Source organism: Bactrocera neohumeralis, chromosome 4 (genome assembly GCF_024586455.1).
Source record: "Bactrocera neohumeralis isolate Rockhampton chromosome 4, APGP_CSIRO_Bneo_wtdbg2-racon-allhic-juicebox.fasta_v2, whole genome shotgun sequence".
Classification (NCBI taxonomy): Eukaryota; Metazoa; Arthropoda; class Insecta; order Diptera; family Tephritidae; genus Bactrocera; species Bactrocera neohumeralis.
In genome coordinates, this window is record NC_065921.1 from 35,288,736 (window position 1) to 35,306,595 (window position 17,860).

General features: G+C 38.0%; 1 protein-coding gene across 2 annotated transcripts in view; it reads left to right on the forward strand.

The window, feature by feature from the left end:
- Positions 1 to 6,531: 6,531 nt before the first annotated feature.
- Positions 6,532 to 17,860, forward strand: part of LOC126755100 (protein Wnt-2) — a 44,690-nt gene continuing 33,361 nt past the window's right edge. For both annotated transcript variants that reach the window (XM_050467435.1, XM_050467436.1), the window contains exons 1-2: positions 6,532 to 6,709; positions 12,735 to 13,685. In XM_050467435.1, the coding sequence (XP_050323392.1) occupies positions 13,630 to 13,685 (56 nt within the window). In that variant the 5' untranslated portion in view covers positions 6,532 to 6,709; positions 12,735 to 13,629. The remainder of the gene's footprint in view (positions 6,710 to 12,734; positions 13,686 to 17,860) is intronic.

Genomic DNA, 17,860 nt, shown 5'->3' on the forward strand with positions numbered 1-17,860 from the left:
ACTTTTGCAATTCTTCTAATATTTCCAATTAACTAACTATGTAAATCTAAGCTTATGAAAAGAGATTAATAAACGAATGTTATCATGTTGCAATGAGCATCGTATAAGTCACAAGGAAATTACCGGCAGTTTTTCTATTAATACTTATGTATAAGAATTATATCTAGGCAATTTTTTAACATAATGTAGGAAAATAGTCAATCTTCTATCGTAGAGTTCATGCTAGAATAATTAAAGTTTTTTGTAAACTATAGAGTATTTAGCACAATCGTTTAGAAAAGAAAAAGATATTTACTTAAAAATGTACTAAACATGTGCCTCCTTGGTTTTGTACATTGCTTTCATATTATTCTTGGTCCATGCTCTTATACTCCAAATTAAACGAGTATTCTTTCTTCTAAATTGTTTTGACAATAACATGTGTTAATGGTGAATACTAAATTAGCTGTGTTCGATTCGCGGATCGCTACTCCCTAGCGAATCGAAAAACTATGCAAGAAGCGGTCAGCAACCCTTCGCAAAAATGTTTTCTGACGCATGCGAAATATGTAGTGTTATTCTTTTTTCACATACGTTTAAGAGCGGTTGAGGGACAAAAAATTCAATATCTTTGAAATGGTATGAATGAACAAAAAAATATTTTCCGCGTTGTGTCACATACTTTTCAAATTTTTTAGTGTGAAAAAAAAATTAAAAAATTTCAATTGTTTAACAAAAAAATATGTAAAATATTATTATTTAAACAAAAGGACTTTAAAAAATATTTATAAATAATATAGCACGAACCTTCAACTTCACAAAATTTCATCGATTTATCTCCAGTAGTTTATAAGAAAATAATTTTACAATTTTATCATGCTTGAAATTTCAACCTGCAATAACAAACTTTAACAAAAAAAAGAGTTTTGACGAAATATTTATATCACGGAGCATGCATCTGGTCCTCTTCCCAATGAACTGCTAATTTTCAAAATAGGAGATTTTTCGAAATTTTCATGGACCACTTGACGTGGTTTGACCCACAATTAACCATTCCAAACTTCGAGTAGAGAGCTATAGTGGTCCGATGTGTTGTTCCGACATATGAGAGCTTATAGAGGAAAAAGTGGCCAAACTTCAGAAAAAATGGAAATGAAATGAATGTCACGCTGATCATTTAATTATATACTTTATAGGGTCGCCCATGTTGCCTACCAGGTGATACAAACTTCATGACGAACTCATATACCATGTTCAGGGTGAAAAAATCTAAAATATGCAAACCAAAACCTGGTGCATTGAAAATTTGTTTACAAGAGAGCAGTTGACCCAACTTCATCCTCAAGATTGATGACGGCAATATTCTCGGTAGGGAGCTGAGCCGGTTGGTAGAGATTAAGTGGACGGCGGCAATATAATTATCCATAAAAGTTCACTCAAACGAAATATTTTCCATTGTAACTATTCCACAGCATCCCCATCATTTGGTCACATTTATGTAGCTATGTATGTAGTCGTATGTTAGTCTGCAGCCAACTCAATTGTTTACAACATGCAAACAACAGTTAGATGACAATACTGGGTTCCCTATATAACTTGTGTGTGAGCATAAAAATATCGGTAACCTGCTACATGTGACTGAATAAATTTTGGAAAAGACAAAGCTACACTAAACTACAAACAAGTGCCAGGCATTGGGTATAAAAACACAGCTAATCGCAAGAAGCTCAATAAATTAAATCACAAATAACAATGGTTGTGTAAAAGAAAGTCGTCACCAATTAAGCTCGTAAATCTGACTGACCAAAAAAGAAATAAAATTCAAAATTAAAATGGGCGATTATTTTTAGAAGACAAGGAAAACAATAACAAACGAAAATAAAGCACACCAAAAATAGAAGACGAAGAAAAGCTGTGAGAAAACAACAATAAACCGCGAAAGCCCATAACTGGTCAGCTGCTAGAGAACTGGTAGACGGCTGAGCAGCGCCCCCACAAAACTGGTTGGATTTCGTCACACGCGCGGCGCGTCAGTGAAGATGTCGCACAACGGGCATGAGCGCCCCCGAAATATCATTAGCTCCGCCGCATATAATCGCAGAGGCATAAATATTCATAACCAGACATCTGCGCAGATCAATAGCCGGCGCTTTGTGAGCCAATTTGTCATCTGGCTACTTAAGCCGCTTAAAAGTGGCTATGTGCGTCTGCAAACGCGCCTCGGGAACCCACGCACGAGCAGCCGAACTGGCGGCCAATAAGTCATATAAAAATGGTTAATATCTTTGGTAAATAGTATTAACCAAATTGATCATAAAATTGTGAAGCTATGAGCCTCTGTGTGTGTGTTTAGGTAACAAAGTTAGCGGCTAACAGCTTTATTCGCTGCTTTATCAGCACACGTGTGCATGTGTGCTTGTGTGTGTTGTGTTTGCATTTGACGACTCCCCACGGGTTATGAATGTGGTATCAACTGCAGTTTAATTGCCGCTTTTCAATGCAATGCGTTGTTGCTGTTGTTGCTTGCAACTGTTTTGATCATTGCCTGCTGTCCACTGCAACAACAACGCGTTCGAACGCCCAGCGAAGCCGGAATGATCACAAATCACACAGACATCACATGCTGCATGCGATATCACATCACCACCTCGACTTGCGGTTGTTCGCGCGCTTTTTTACGTTCTACATATGTGTGTGTGTGTGTGGGTGTATGTGATAGATTTGTATTTGTGTTGTCATTATTCATTCCCAGTTTCCTTTTCGCCAGTAATTTGTCTGCCATTGTGTTCTGCCATTCAATCGGAGCTTCGGTGATTAAGGAGATCAGAGATCAAACAGTAGCAGCTTAGCCCCAATCAGGCATAGAGAACAACGTAAGCTTAACAATCAATTACAGTAAGTTGTGGTATTTGTGGTTGGAGATCTCTATTCTCAACAAAGCAAATAATATGTAATTTTTTTAGCGCATATTCTACATACATACATACATAACATACATAATACATTACCATATGCTGATTTGTATTTAAGCCTTTTACTGCCGGTTCAACATTGGCTTCCAAACTTTTTTCTGAATCCACCAGTAAAGAATTTCATACAAAATCACATTGGCATATTGGCAATTATATCCTTATTAGCAATTTAATTTCAACTTATTTGAGGTTTCTTTTGAGCGATTCGTTGGCTGCAACAGGTTCGATGTCGTTCGATGTTCGTTGTGCTGGTTCGACGCGATTCTTTTTGTTGGCTGCCATTTGAGAGTAACAGTTTCACACCATTTCAGTTGCAAAAGGATCTTGATCATTGAAAATGAAGGAAGTGGAAGTGAAATTCGTCCTAATGTCCCCTGACATCTGTTAAGTAAATCACTTTCTAAAGATATTTCATATTGAAGTCAGTTACTGGGGTTCTGAAATTTTTTCAGGATTATAACTAAACTGCAAATATTAACTCAATTCCTTCCCATGACTTCTTCAAGTGTTGTTGTTTGTCAATTTAGTCGCCAATTCCCATTTCGTGTTTAGTTTCTGTATTGTCCTCCTTAGTTTTATTGATTTCTTGTTTCAATTGCATCTGAATAGCTGATGTCCTCTAACAATATTAAATTCTGTTTCTATCAGTATTTGAAAATATGACTCAACCAGATCCTTTATCTATAGTTTTACTTATTTTCGCTTGTAGTGAAGAGCTAATGTTAAGAGACCGATCTTTCTTACAAGAATCATGGATGATCCCACTTCGACACAGAAAGAATGTCGATCCTTTGTAATGCTCAGGTCTTCAGCGATGGCATGGAAGTTACAGAGGATTTCAGATTGACAGTTTTTGGAACCCTTCATGTACCAAGCTTGTCTGACCTTAATAGCACAGTCCAACGATAAAATGCTCGGAATTATCGATTATCAAACGAATACACCTCAAATTTTACTTTTCGTAGACATTTGAAAAAAAAAGAAATTTTTCCCTTTTTGTGTAACTTTTTTTGCTTAAATCGAAATTTTGAGAATTTTTGACCGATAATATATGATCTCATGTCCCCCTATAAATTGCAAGTCATTCGGTCCGACCATTTATGAGATGCGATGGAGGAGGGTTTGAAAAAAAACAGTTGTAAGAAAAACAAGTTTAAAGTTCGCTGAATCAATAGCCGAACCGAGCTCCTTCTTCTAACTGCTGTAGCTTTGAAAGGACTTCGAACTTTAAGAAACCACTTAGCAGCTTTTTTCTGGACATGTTAAGAAAATAATATATGAAAAAAAAATCGACTTTTTGATCCTATCACTTCGATGACCCCATTAAGTTCTCTCTAAAGATCTTGTAGCGTGTTTCGTGCTTTCACATAGTTTCAAACCATTATTCATTCGGGGGTGGAAAACTCTCCAGGGGCACTTTTAAAGCACAACCATTACTTTACTTTATTTTTAAAGGAAATCGAATAAATCGACAATATATAATTAGAATGTTGAAATTTCATTACAATGATTAGATCGAAGTCGGCTATGGAATTGTAGGAATTTGCAGGAAACTCTAAATAGAGAGTTTTTATACTCGGAACATGGTGTATTAAGATCGCCACGAAGTTCGCAACGCACCCAAGAAAACGTCAGAGACCCTACTAAATATATATATTAGAGTGATTCAAAAGATTTTTTTTTTTTTCGTTTCGTACTTGGAAAAATAGGTTCTTAGACACCTCTAAAAAAGCCTCTCCAAACATGAGTTTTTAATTGTAACGGGAAGGTCCTCCTACATACAGTTTTCTATTTTTTCTTATTATCAGATTGAAAAACTTATATCTCGCTTCCAACTACTTGAAAAAATATTTTGTTTCTTAGATTTTGTGGGAAATTGAATGCTCTACAAAAAAGGTCTACTATGATTTTTTCGTAAACCCAACCGTTTAAAAGATATTAACGGTTGAAGTTTGATTATTTTTGGGAAAATTTTTTATTTCTTATGCATTTTATAACTCAATGAAAAAAAATCATTATGAATAAGGTTTTTGTGGTTGAGAGGCTTTCTTAGAGGTGTCTAGGAACCTATTTTTCAGAGTATCAAACGAAAAAAAAATTTTTTTTTTTGATCCACCTTAATATGCATTGATGTTTGACGATGAATATCTCGAAAACGCTTAACTTAATCGAAAAATCATAAGAGACCATTTTTATAGAGCAGTAAATTTCCTACAAAATTATGAGTTTCATCATTCATAATAATTTTTTTTCATTGAGTTATAAAATTCATAAGAAATAATTTTCCCAAAAATAATCAAATTTTAACTGTTAATATCTTTTAAACGTTTGGGTTTACGAAAAAATCATAGTAGACCTTTTTTGTGGAGCATTCAATTTCCCACAAAATCTAAGAAACAAAATATTTTTTCAAGTAGTTGGAAGCGAGATATAATTTTTTCTATCTGATAATAAGAAAAAATAGAAAACTGTATGTAGGAGGACATTCCCGTTACAATTAATAACTCATGTTTGGAGAGGCTTTCTTAGAGGTGTCTAGGAATCTATTTTTATATACACAAACTAGTCCCTTCGTTTTGAGATATCGAGATTTTTTTCATGAAGCTTCCTAATTGTCGGAAACGCCAATATCGGACCCCTTTGGCATATATTTGTTAAACAAACTGAACAATCGGAATCAATTCCATGTTTGGAAAGCTTTTGTATTTGGCGCGCTAACTTCACGAAATTGTTCCGATCGGATCACTATAACATTAAGCTGCCAAACAAACTGACCGATCAAATAAATTTCTTTAAGGGAGAAAATGCTTTTACTTGTTCTTCATACATTTCCAGAATATGGGGCAACAACGGACAAAATACTAGCTGTAAGATGGCTTCAGTCTGGCAGAAGGGTGCACCGATTGAGCGATATCAGTTCATAAATTTAACAGAAATAGGTAGACAGGCATGACTCCCATTAAATGATAAGATTTTATTCAAATTGGCATTATCGTTAGGAAAGGTTTTTTGTTATCGAAGAAAGCTTTCAACACATAAATAAGATAATTTTCATAACTATTTACATGGCTTTCGCGCCGACTATAATTATCCTCCATTTACACTATCCCTTATGAATACGTACATTTTTAAACCAATGAAATGCACCATCATTTTCCTTGACTTAATTCCGAGTATTTCCGTTTTGGTGCCTGGAATGATGAAGCAAATCCACGAGTCAATAACACTTACTCATCACTTAATTAATAAAAAAAAAACAACAACTATAGCCAATTAGAATCCATTCAGAATCCGCGCTTGACTCAAACACGCCAGCAACTATCGCAAACTAAGCGCGCAATCGCATCTCCACTGCCAACAACCGCACACACCCGCTCACACTCATGCGCATAGAGCGCTCACAGGTGAGTTCGTGCGCTGCGCATGACTCGAACTTGAACTCTAAGCGCGCGTTCGAGCCCAAGTTGCACGCAAACACACACGCACAGCCGCCAAGCGAACCAACTAGACGACTGATCCGGCCATAGCGTTTGCCTGCTGACCAAAACATTCGATCCCAGTTGCCAGTTCCCGCACGACATTCGAACTGTTTAGAGGTGTTTCTGAACTGTCTTTCGGCAAACTAGTCGTGTGCTTGTAGACGCGGCTGATTCGCATTCATCGAACGCGCGAACGTTGAATAGAGTCTACTGTTCTTCTGTGTGTCTCACGTAAATAACTTCATGATGAGCTTCAACGGCATTTGACGGTTGAATTTTGTTAGTGATACAACTACTGTTTTATTGTTGCTACTGTTATTTTGTGAATGAGTGTGTGTGTGGCATCCCGCTGGTGCGAAGTCCTTAAAAAGGTTTTTAATTGTGTGTGGCGTGCAGTGCGTGACAATTTTATCACATTTTGCGCAGCACTTAGGTGGTGGTAGATGGTGCTCGTCGGCGGCTCAAACTGTTTTATGAGGCTGAAGAGTTGACCCGCGGTGGCGTCAAAGCCGCCAAACAGCAGCGCAATCGCTTTTCGGCGATTAAACACTAAGCGTTCGCCGCAGCTTCAGCAGCCAAATACTCGTACACATGATGTCCGCGCGACCGCGTCAGCTTAAGAATGTGATTGGATAATTTATCTCGGCACATTAGCATATTTTGGTAGTAAGCTGTTTTCACCTGCTGTGCATTTGATGGGTTTGCATCAATTCTCGCGCTGCCGCCGCCGACGGCTTGACAAACACGCCATGGGTGAGCTGGCGCACCGCTTAGTAGGAGCTTGTATCAAGAAGAGGCAAAAGCCAAAACAAAAATAATAAAAACGCGCTGTGAACGCGCGGAATATGAATAAAATGGGAAACGTAGCAAATATAACATAATAAATAAATTAAATAAATCAACGCATTAAAACGAGATGCATGTGTTTGTATGTATGTACGGGCTGCTGGAGAACAACGCGCCGAACGGATGAGTCGCGATGAGCTCAGTTAGAAACCGCAGCGATCGCTGGCCAGCAATAAATGGCCTGAACTGGTTGCTGGTAGCCGCGCTGAGGGGCCACAGTAAAGCAGCAACTCTTCTTCATTATTTTATGATGAGTTATGTTTGCTTTGTTGTTGCTGACGAAGCGTGAACGCGATTTTGAAGCAGTGAAATGAAATAAATAACCAAATAAAGAGGCACGCCAAATGAGTGCACAACTGCCGAGATCGCGATTGCCAGCGAGCCGAAATGGAGATGAGACGCGCCATAATGTGGTTCGCTGCCACCCAACAGAAGGCTTAAAAACATTCACAACCCATATAGGCTCGCAGCTGTTCGCTGGGTGTGCTGAACATCACTCAGCGCGCTGCTGAAAAATAGACCAAATGATTTATGCTAATCCGCGGCGCACAAAGCGTCTGCATGATGCTCAGCGGGCCGTCGCGTCGACTCACTGTAGCGCGCTGCAACAACAACTCGTCACATTCATATGCAGATGGCCGTGTGTTCGGGACTGTTTGGCCGCATTCACTTGCCAGCTTGTCTGTACAGCCTCAATCTTAGTTAGCATAATGACTTAATAACTTTATGCATAGTTGGCCCCACTCGAATTGACACATATACCTTGCGGCCAGTTTGTGGCATGCCACATGATTTGTGAAACGTTGTTGGCCAATGTAAGCGAGTTGCGTGCTCGGCCGTGCGGGCTACTCCCAAATTAACGTGTGAATTCGTAACAGCATTTGCATAACGAACGAAACGTCCACTCCACGTACATACAAACATACACATATGTATATAATATATAATATGACATATCTGCAATGAGGTTTTCGAAAAAAACTGACTTGAAGCTTTGGCTTTGATTTATACAGTCAAAGAATACAATTGTATGACATGATGTGGGCAATTAAACTCAGATTTCAGATTTTTACGGCCGCTTGATATACACAAGATCCATGTGGCTAATAACACCGATTAAGAAATTAAGAACATGTTATTACCGTTAAATTTAATGGCAGCAAAAAACCGAAAAAAAACAACTTCTTGTGGATCGAATTGTCATTATTTAAAAAAAACAACTTCGGTGCCCTTAACAAATGCAAAATATTCCTTACAATAACTTATTTTTGGTCGGTCAGTTCCATGCCGAATTCGGTAAAGATATCGCGCCAAGTGAAAAGTTTTACATACAAAAACTTACGCGCTGAAATAGTAACATTGAAGTATGCGTGAAATGAAAGGAAAAATTGGTTTAGTTTTCGGACTTCATCGAGGTTATTTAAAAATCAAAGAACAAAGTGTTGTGGAGCATAAGCAAGTGTAAAATACAACAATAAACATAATGTGTTGCTAATGTTTAAAGAAAATTTTATGCGAGTTGAGTGTTCTATTGACACTCGCTTACGAAAAACCATATGAAAGAAAAAAATAAAAATAAAATGTGCTTACGATATTAATAGTGTTGACTTATGAAGAAATAAGATATTAATAATATTGCAATCAAATACGAAACTTAATATTTTTGCTTTTAACTGACTGAGCTTAAACTCCGTCACTGTGAAGTTATTAGCGTTGGTTAATGCAATGACTATTTAAAGAATATCTTGGCTCTTACAAAATCTATAAATTAGAATATAACATGTCCATAAAGAAACTGTTTCATAAAGAGTTGGATTCTTCAAAACGAATTAATAATCCCATTTCGTTTTTTTAGCCTACTATCTTATTTTAAGCAAAATGCGTAGTACTCAACAGTTTTCTTAAGAAATATCCTCTTAATTTAAAACCCTTTGGCCAGATTTGATCTTCTTGAGCTTCCACACAACCCAAAAAACCAAAAACCGATTAAAGAAGGTGCATTCCAAAGTAAACAGAACTTAAAAAAAAACAAAAAAAACGTTAACTTCGGCTGCACGAAGCTAATATACCCTTCACAGGTGCATTTCTTTTAGTAACTATGTGTTCAGTTTGTATGGAAGCTATATGCTATAGTAACCGATCTGAACAATTTTTTCGGAGATTACATTGTTGCCTTAGAAAATAATCTATACCAAATTTCGTGAAGATACATTGTCAAATGTGAAAGTTTTCCATACAAGAACTTGATTTCGATCGTTCAGTTTATATGGCAGCTATATGTTATAGTGGTCCGATATCGGCAGTTCTGACAAATGAGCAGCTTCTTGAAGAGAAAATGACGTTTGCAAAATTTCAAAATGATATCTTAAAAACTGAGGGACTAGTTCGTATAGTGTTTTAGCTTCTTGGCCGGTATGACCGACAGTATGCCGGTGCAAGCCTTTTAAATGGCCTCTACGTCTGCATAACGCTTTCCTTTCATTGGCAAATGCATTTTTCCGAAAAGGAAGAAGTCGCATGGTGCCATATCAGGTGAATACAGGGAGTGGTTAATGGTTAAAATGTGATTTTTGATCAAATAACCGGTCACAAGCGTCGATCGATGAGACGGCGCATTATTGTGCAACAAACGCCAATTTTCATCTTCGCGATATTCGGGCCGAACACGTTGAATACCAATACCAAACGATAAATAATAAAATAAATACCATACCAATACCAAACGATAAATAAATGCGATAAATCGATGTTTTAAAGATGTTCAATTCTATTTCCATTAATTTCAATGATGATTTCGGCTGATTTTTGATGAATTCACGCACAGTTTCGATGGAATTTCCAGTGATCACGGATTTTGATTGGCCCACATGTTGATGGTCATTTATGTCCTCACGACCACTTTGAAAACGTTAAACCACTCGTGCACTCAGCTACGGGATAGGCAATCAGCGCCATAAACTTTTTTCATCAATTAAAATGTTTCGGTAAAAGTTTTACCAATTTTAAAACAAAATTTAGTTTTGGCTCTTTGTTCGAAGCTCATTTTCGCACCGATAATACAAACATACTGACACTTAAAACGCAATAACTTCACTTCCAATCAAAGAAATGCCATGAAATTCCCACTGGAAAATTGATAAAGATAGCAGATTCTACCACACCAGTCGACATATAGTTGGCGCCACCAGGGGCGCTAGATTCAAAAAGTCCTGTTTACTTTGGAATCCACCTTGTAGAATGCATTGAAGGACGAAATGGTAACGATAACACATGGTTAGATACTTATTGCTTGACTTCTGATATACTACATTGTGACAAAAGTACCCGGAAATTGTAAATAAAACGCGAAATATATAATTATTCATCAACGATTTTTCCAGTCTTCCACAATTCCGGCCGTTATTAATGGATGTTCTCACGCAAACGCCTGTCCCTCCGGAACCAATTCATGATGCAAAAAAACAATGAATATCGAAAAAAGAAATCATCATCGCCTAGATTTTTGAGCGGCTTTGGCGTGGTTTTTTTTTTCGGCTCGTTTTCTCTCCTCCATTCCGATGATTATTGACTTGTCAAAATCATAAACCCATGTCTCATCAGCAGTTATAACGCTCTCCATGAATGTGGAATCGGAATTTGCACGATCATCAATGATCAAAAAGATCTGTTTACGGTAGTCTTTTTGAAAAAAATTCAGCTTTACTGGGACGAGTCGAGCAAGAACGCGTTTCATACCCAATATATCTTCTACCATCATTCGAACGGAGCTCTCTTACCATCTCTCTAATACTTGCCTGACGATTTTCAAGTAGCATATTTTAATATTTTCATCATTTGAAAATTAATGTTTATGTTAATTTTTTTTCTTACAGTAAAACTCGCTTAAATGCCTCAGCTAAAATTTCAGCTTTTTGAGATATTTTAAGCGCGTTTGGTGCTCAAAAGAGTCCACTTTAGTCCTTCGAAGCAAGTACTAATCCTAAAAGTTTTGGTTATTTAAGCGTCCTCGGTACATAAGCCGGGCGTACTTTAGTGGGTTTCACTGTAGTGGAATTGATACGAAAACGACTGAAAGGTCAAGCTTAAAGCTGTCACCGTATATGGTGCAAAACATTTTAGCCCCTTAATCTTTCAGCCTTCTAATATGAGCTGACTTGGAACATCTTTATAATCTTCAGGCACTGCTTCAATGAAGACTTTTGACGGTTTGCTATTTTGAATTACTTCTAAAAACTTTGAAACTTTGTAGCGCTCTAAGAAAGGGAAGTAGGGTTATGAACTTTTTAGAATTTCTATTGTTTTTTCTTTTATCTTCTCAAGATTGACTGGATATTAATTCGAAATTGGAAAATAAATTTATGTTGGAATATGAATCAAGATTTTATACTAATGCTATTAATTTCTAAAAGTACAAAGGAGTGAAGAAGTGAGGAGTTTACAAGAGTACTTTTCGAATCGAATAATTACTATTGAGAAAGTAAAAACCCCGCATATTCTATCACCGTGGAAGTTCACAATAGAGGTCAAATATTTCGAATGCATCTTAAATCATCCCCTCCTTCCATTCATGACGTCACGCACCAATGTTTTTGTGTTAAACGCACTCCAAAATCGGCCCGAAATTATCGTAATCTATACTTTAATAATTTTGTGCTGTAATTACTCTAGTCGTTCAATTCTATATAAATTTCTCTTACATAAAGGCCATCCTTAGACTTTTTAATAAGATTTATCTGAAGACCTGCATTACTAAAACAGAAGCCATTTCCACGAAGTTTGTAACACCCGGAAACCAACGTCGGAAACCCCTGGAAGGATATGTATATAAACGAACAGCGTGACGAGTTGAGTCGATTTAGCCTAGGTTTACACTCCCTTTCTTTCGAAGATGCTGCTCGGTGTTCGAAATCGCCGACACCGCACAACTATAGCATATTTAAGTCCTTGTATGGAAACCCTTTTTAATTATCGATATATCTTCACGACATTTGGCTTTGATTGTTAACTAAGGCATTGGTGTAAAATCTACGAATAAATCTGAATCACTATAGCATATATCTGTCATACAAACTGAATAATAGAAAAAATTAAGTGCTTGTATGGAAAACTTTTACAATTGTTGAGATATCTTCACAAATTTTAGCAAGAGTTGCTAACCAAGTCAACGACTGACAGACCTACATATATATCTGTGATGGGTATCAAAGCTGCTTGCTTTTCTGTTATGCTTTTGAAAGATTTTCTAGTTATCATGACATGACAGATTTTATATGGATTTAATAAAATAATTTTTTTTTTTTGGAAAAATTTAGAAGTAGCTTGAGATCGTAAGCCAAGTGCGGGTCTTCTTCGAAAATATAAAATTAGAAATATTTATGCGTAATGTTGTAAAACGAAAAATAGCAATAATAACAAACTAGTTTTTCTACAGTGAATTAAAAATATTAATAATTTACAGTTATAAATGCACACACCTACGGCGCATAGTCAAAATACAAAGAAACAGTCATATATCAAGCCACATTTAATATGAGCACATAAACAATTTGTAAGAAGACACACGCGCGCAATTTCCAACTAAAAGCCAGCACTTAAACGCTTCCACATAAATAACTAATACTGTTGCTGTTTAAAGTGCAAGCCAAGCGCCGCGATAGCGAACTGATATACTGAAGCTGCAGGTGCAAAAATTAAAACAAAAACAAAAACAAAAACGTAAAGCGCAAATATAATCAGCAACGAATCTCGCACCTTACCGGACGCGGCCAACAACGAACACACAATTTTCGTTGTTATTGGAGGTCTTTTTTTTTGTACAACTGTTGTTGCTGCGAATTTCACGCATGAATCTTGCGCGCATCGCTTGCTGCCCATGCGCTGTGCGTGAATTCTAACAACTTCCAATTTTACCAGCAATATTTGCAACAACAACAACAACAACGCCAACGACCAGCGAACAACAAGCAACATTTCCTTGTGCGCGCAATCAACGCAACAACAGTGGGCCAGCCACTCCAATTAGCGTCCGAATGCCCAGCTTAACGCCGCCATTCGACACCCAAACGCCAAACTGTGAAATCCGAAGCGTTTAGCAATTTCACATTCGCCGGGAAATGCGATCAACACACGAGTACTATATGCTCAAAGTAATAGTAATAGAAAAATCATAATAGAAAAATCATAAGCGCATTCAAATATATTCCATTTTACATAAGAAACTAATTTAAAATTTGTTTAAAAAGTGCCCATGAATTGAGTGAGCGCGGAGTGCGTCAGTGCCGTGGTTGTTGTGGTACTTATGTGTAGTGATACGATGCGATTGCCAGACGCACACACAAAAACGCTGCGAAGAAATGTGGAAAAATCGTAACAAGCTCTTAATATTTCTGCTTTGGATCATGGAAATAAGGTGAGTGACATTGAAAGTAGGCATTTGACTATATATATATATATATATATATATATATATACATATATACATATGTATGTATGTGTGTACTTAGCACACCAGCTGTTATGCGTGCGTGCTTGAAGTCAAGATTTGAGCGACCACGGAGTAGTACACCAAGGTTATTAGCTCATTGGCTCGGTACGCGCGAAAACTGAAGTTGCACTTGTGCAATTCTAGATTTAAGCTGATTAATTGAGCAAAGGTATTGCTAACACTAAATTGAGTGCTTGATTATCGACTTTTCGGCAAGAATGCTGTGCTCTGCTGAAATCTGTTACAAGGACATTCTGTGTCATAAAATGTATACTTATGGGAATTAAGTCTTCAAATCGCCACTTAGCCGCTCATTAAGCCCGAGCTCTGCTCTCTTGTCCAAATATTTGCACGAGAAGGCGAAGGTATACCGTTAAAATCAATGCCAGCTAATTTGCAGATACCATATTAAAGTGGCATAATCGTTGCTACTCAACTTAGACCAGTTATACCAGTACCCACGTTTTAGCAAAACGAACACGCACATCACTTGCTGCGAAATATTTAATTCAATATCATTTACAGCACTGAATTTTTGTGTGGACAATCAAATATTAAAGTTGACAATTTCATTCTTCTTCTTTATTGGCGTGAGCGGTTCACGCGGTTATAACCCAGATTACAACAGCGCGCCAGTCGTTCTTTCTTTTCCCTGTTTGGCGCTAATTGGAGATTCTATGTGTAACCAGGCCCTTATCCACCTGATTACTTCAACGGAGTGGAGGTCTTCCTCTTCCTCTGAGTGCTCTGCGGGTATTGCGTCGAGTTCTTCTTATTCATCGTATATCTCGTACAGCTCCTCATTCCATCGACTGCCGTATTCACCGTTGCCAATGCGCACGAAAACTTGTAACGTCGACTCATCAGAAGTTGTCATCACCCATGCCTCTGCTCCATATAGCAGGACGGGAATAATGAGTGACTTACAGAGTTTGGTCTTTCATCGTCGGGAGAGCACTTTATTTTTCAATTGCTTTCTCAGTCCGAAGTAGAACCTGTTGGCAAGAGTTATTCTGCGTTGGATTTCGGAGCTGACGTTGTTGTTGGTGTTAACACAGGTTCCATGATAGAGAAAATTATCTACGATTTTGAAGTTATGACTGTCCACAGTGACGTGGGAGCCAAGTCGCGAGTGCGACGACTGTTTGTTTGAGGACAGGACCAGTTTCGTCTTGGTGGCTGGCATTAAGATAGCAGTATATGTACTGTTCCGAAGTGCAGCTTCCTTCAGAAAGCTGTGTATTCATTTTGGTAGCCGAGCGGCTATACTGACTTTGAGCTTGCTGTCTGTGCGCTCAAAACTAGTCAAGGAGTGCTTAAAACCGCGCTTTCAATAACAACAAGCTACTCCCATATTAGACTTGTATGCGTTCCCGGTCACAGCAGAGTCCCCAATAACCTAATACCCCAATTTTATCCGATTGAAACTGGAACTTGTACGGCGCGAGATGCTTCTGGTCCAGAGTGAGGTTTTAGTTGTTCTGACTGGCCACTGTCCAATGGGTTCACACGCGTGGCAAAATTTTTTGTGGGAGTTGTTTGGTGAAAGACGAGGTGGAATCATATTATCACTTTCTTTTCTATTGTACTGCTTTTGCCAGACTGAGTAATAAATTTTTCGTTTGGTGAACCTATCAGCGTGGCTGGGATTGATATTACCTGCCTTAACAGATTTATGGTGAGTTCAAGATCGTCGATCAATGAGGATCTGTTGATCCACGTATAGAACTTTATGGGTAACTAAAATGACAGACATCTGTATATGTGAGATCCATTGATTACGAATCCTATGGTCCAAGCGAACCTATCTTTGCGACTCGCATACAGCAAAATATTTATTCTTAGTTAATCTTTGATTCACCTTAGTTTTATTTGTGAAAAGTGTTGGCTGTGGTTGTTCGAGATTAAAACGAAATATTTCTTCGTATTTTTCGAGAGGTTCAAAATAGGACTTCTATTGCAATTCCTAACACTGTGTTAGGGAAATTTATCTGAGCTAGCAGCTCTAGTAGCGAGAAGGTAAAAATTGCTGTCAGACCGTCTGACTGACTGTCCACGCAAATGGCTGCTTCTGTATTTTCCCGAAGTGGTTCGTAAAACCTTTTTTTCTGTTTTCTAAGCTGCTTGCGCAGCTCTGTAGATGAAAAATGAGACAGATGTGGGACTCCAGCCGTTTTTAATTTTAAAGAAATATCACTTTCTTAAGAAACACAAATCTTTTAAGATAGTAAAAATAACTGTATTTTGGTCTGGTCTCATTTTTGGCTTATAAAACTATGTCTCCGGCACGATGCTAATGAGGTGATTTAATGGCGCTAATTTATTCGTAATGTTTAAAATTAAAACTCAAATAAATATGAAGTTGACAGCAAGCACTAATTTGCATACTAAATAACAGTACATCGCATGCGTTGTCGTCAAAATCAATTAAGTTTGATTTATTACATTTTTAGCAAATCATCAGCTCGTAAGCCAATTTGTGTTCGGCAACATGTTTATGAGCCCATGAATTTCCATAATATTTGTTAACACAAAATGAAAAATTAACAAACGAAAAGCAAAAAAACTAACATAACTAAATATAACTAAAACAAAAAATGTGCATTTTTAACGCCCAAACACCGAAAACCGATTCGGCGGCCGGAGCTCGAACCCGGCGCGATTGTCGTTTGTTGGTTTGTCAATGGCGTTGCCGCAATCACGTCCACCCCCGCTGTCGCGCCATTCACATCACTCACTTGCTGCCTAGACGCTGTGTCTGTACATCCGACATTAGACAAGCCTCAGCGACTCGTGCACCGAAATGTTGAGCGTATAAAAATGAAACATCGAAAAAGGTAAAACCTCATTAAAATATCCAATTAAGCTGGCCAACAAGCAATAATTTAAGTAAATTTCTATTTCCAACGAAAAATCAATTTTCCACCATTACCACATCAAAAACCTGCCATTCATCCATCGCTCCATCGCAACAACCGACCGACCGGCCGACTGCCGTTCAGCAGCCGACAAGGCAGCCTCTCAGCCTACAATTCTGCCAACGAAGCCGCGCTTGTCGTACAGCCGAAAAGGTAAACAAACGCGCGGCGGCAAGGGCTTGAATTTTTCTAGTATTGATGCCTCTGCGAGCTTCGGATAGTTGGACGGACCTGCAGTCATCCATCATATTGTTTGCGTGTTTGTTTGCGTCGCGCGTCAGTTTGTACGCCTGTCAGCTTGTCGATTTAGCTATTCATCTGTTCATTGCATTTGTCGCGTGAGTGCCTGCATGCCCACCGACGATCTGGCGTGCTGACGGCCGGTGAATGGCAGTTTACCAGCGCTTCGACGAGGCACAAGCTCTACGTGTGTACCTTTCATTGAACTACACACGCTTACAATCCTTCCAGCAGGCATTCCACTATCTAATTGCCCGCCAAAGCCATTCAATACGGCAATTGAAATAAAAGTGCTCCGCATCTGCATGACAATTCAACAATAAGCCATTATGTCAATTAGATCGATGGGTGAGAACTGAAGAGCGGAATAGGCGTAGTTCGGCGGAAATAATTGAAAAGCTTAACATTTAAAACACCAGCTAGGAAAAACTATTCCAAAGTGTGCCTGGGTCTGTAAGAAAATTATTGCCATGATTAATCTCAATTTATAAACGATTGAGACTTCCAGTCAATCAGTTATGCCAAGAAATCTTTCGTGACCCGTTTAGCATGCCTGGGTTAAAACAAAAAGTTACTAATAACAATCGCAATCGAAAAGTAGGTCCCTGTATTTATCAGATGAATTTCAGCTAGTCCTTTAGCGAAGGTGCAACCGCCAATTATTGTGTTTAAAAAAATGTTTTTTCTCTGATAAAAAGTGTACGAGCGACAGAAGGCCAGGAGAGTCATTAGCAGTCTTTAAGAAATTTGGCAGCTTTAGATCTCCACCAAACAATTTTATCAAAAGTTAGCAATAAGGTTCTCACATAGGTATACACTTGTCCCCTAGGCAACATTAGCCAGTTTTGAAAGTGACAAGTGATTAATGTGTGTTTGATTTTACTCTCCGTTTACTGCTACCTGTCGTCTCTCTAATTTGTTTTAATTTGCAAATGCATTCAT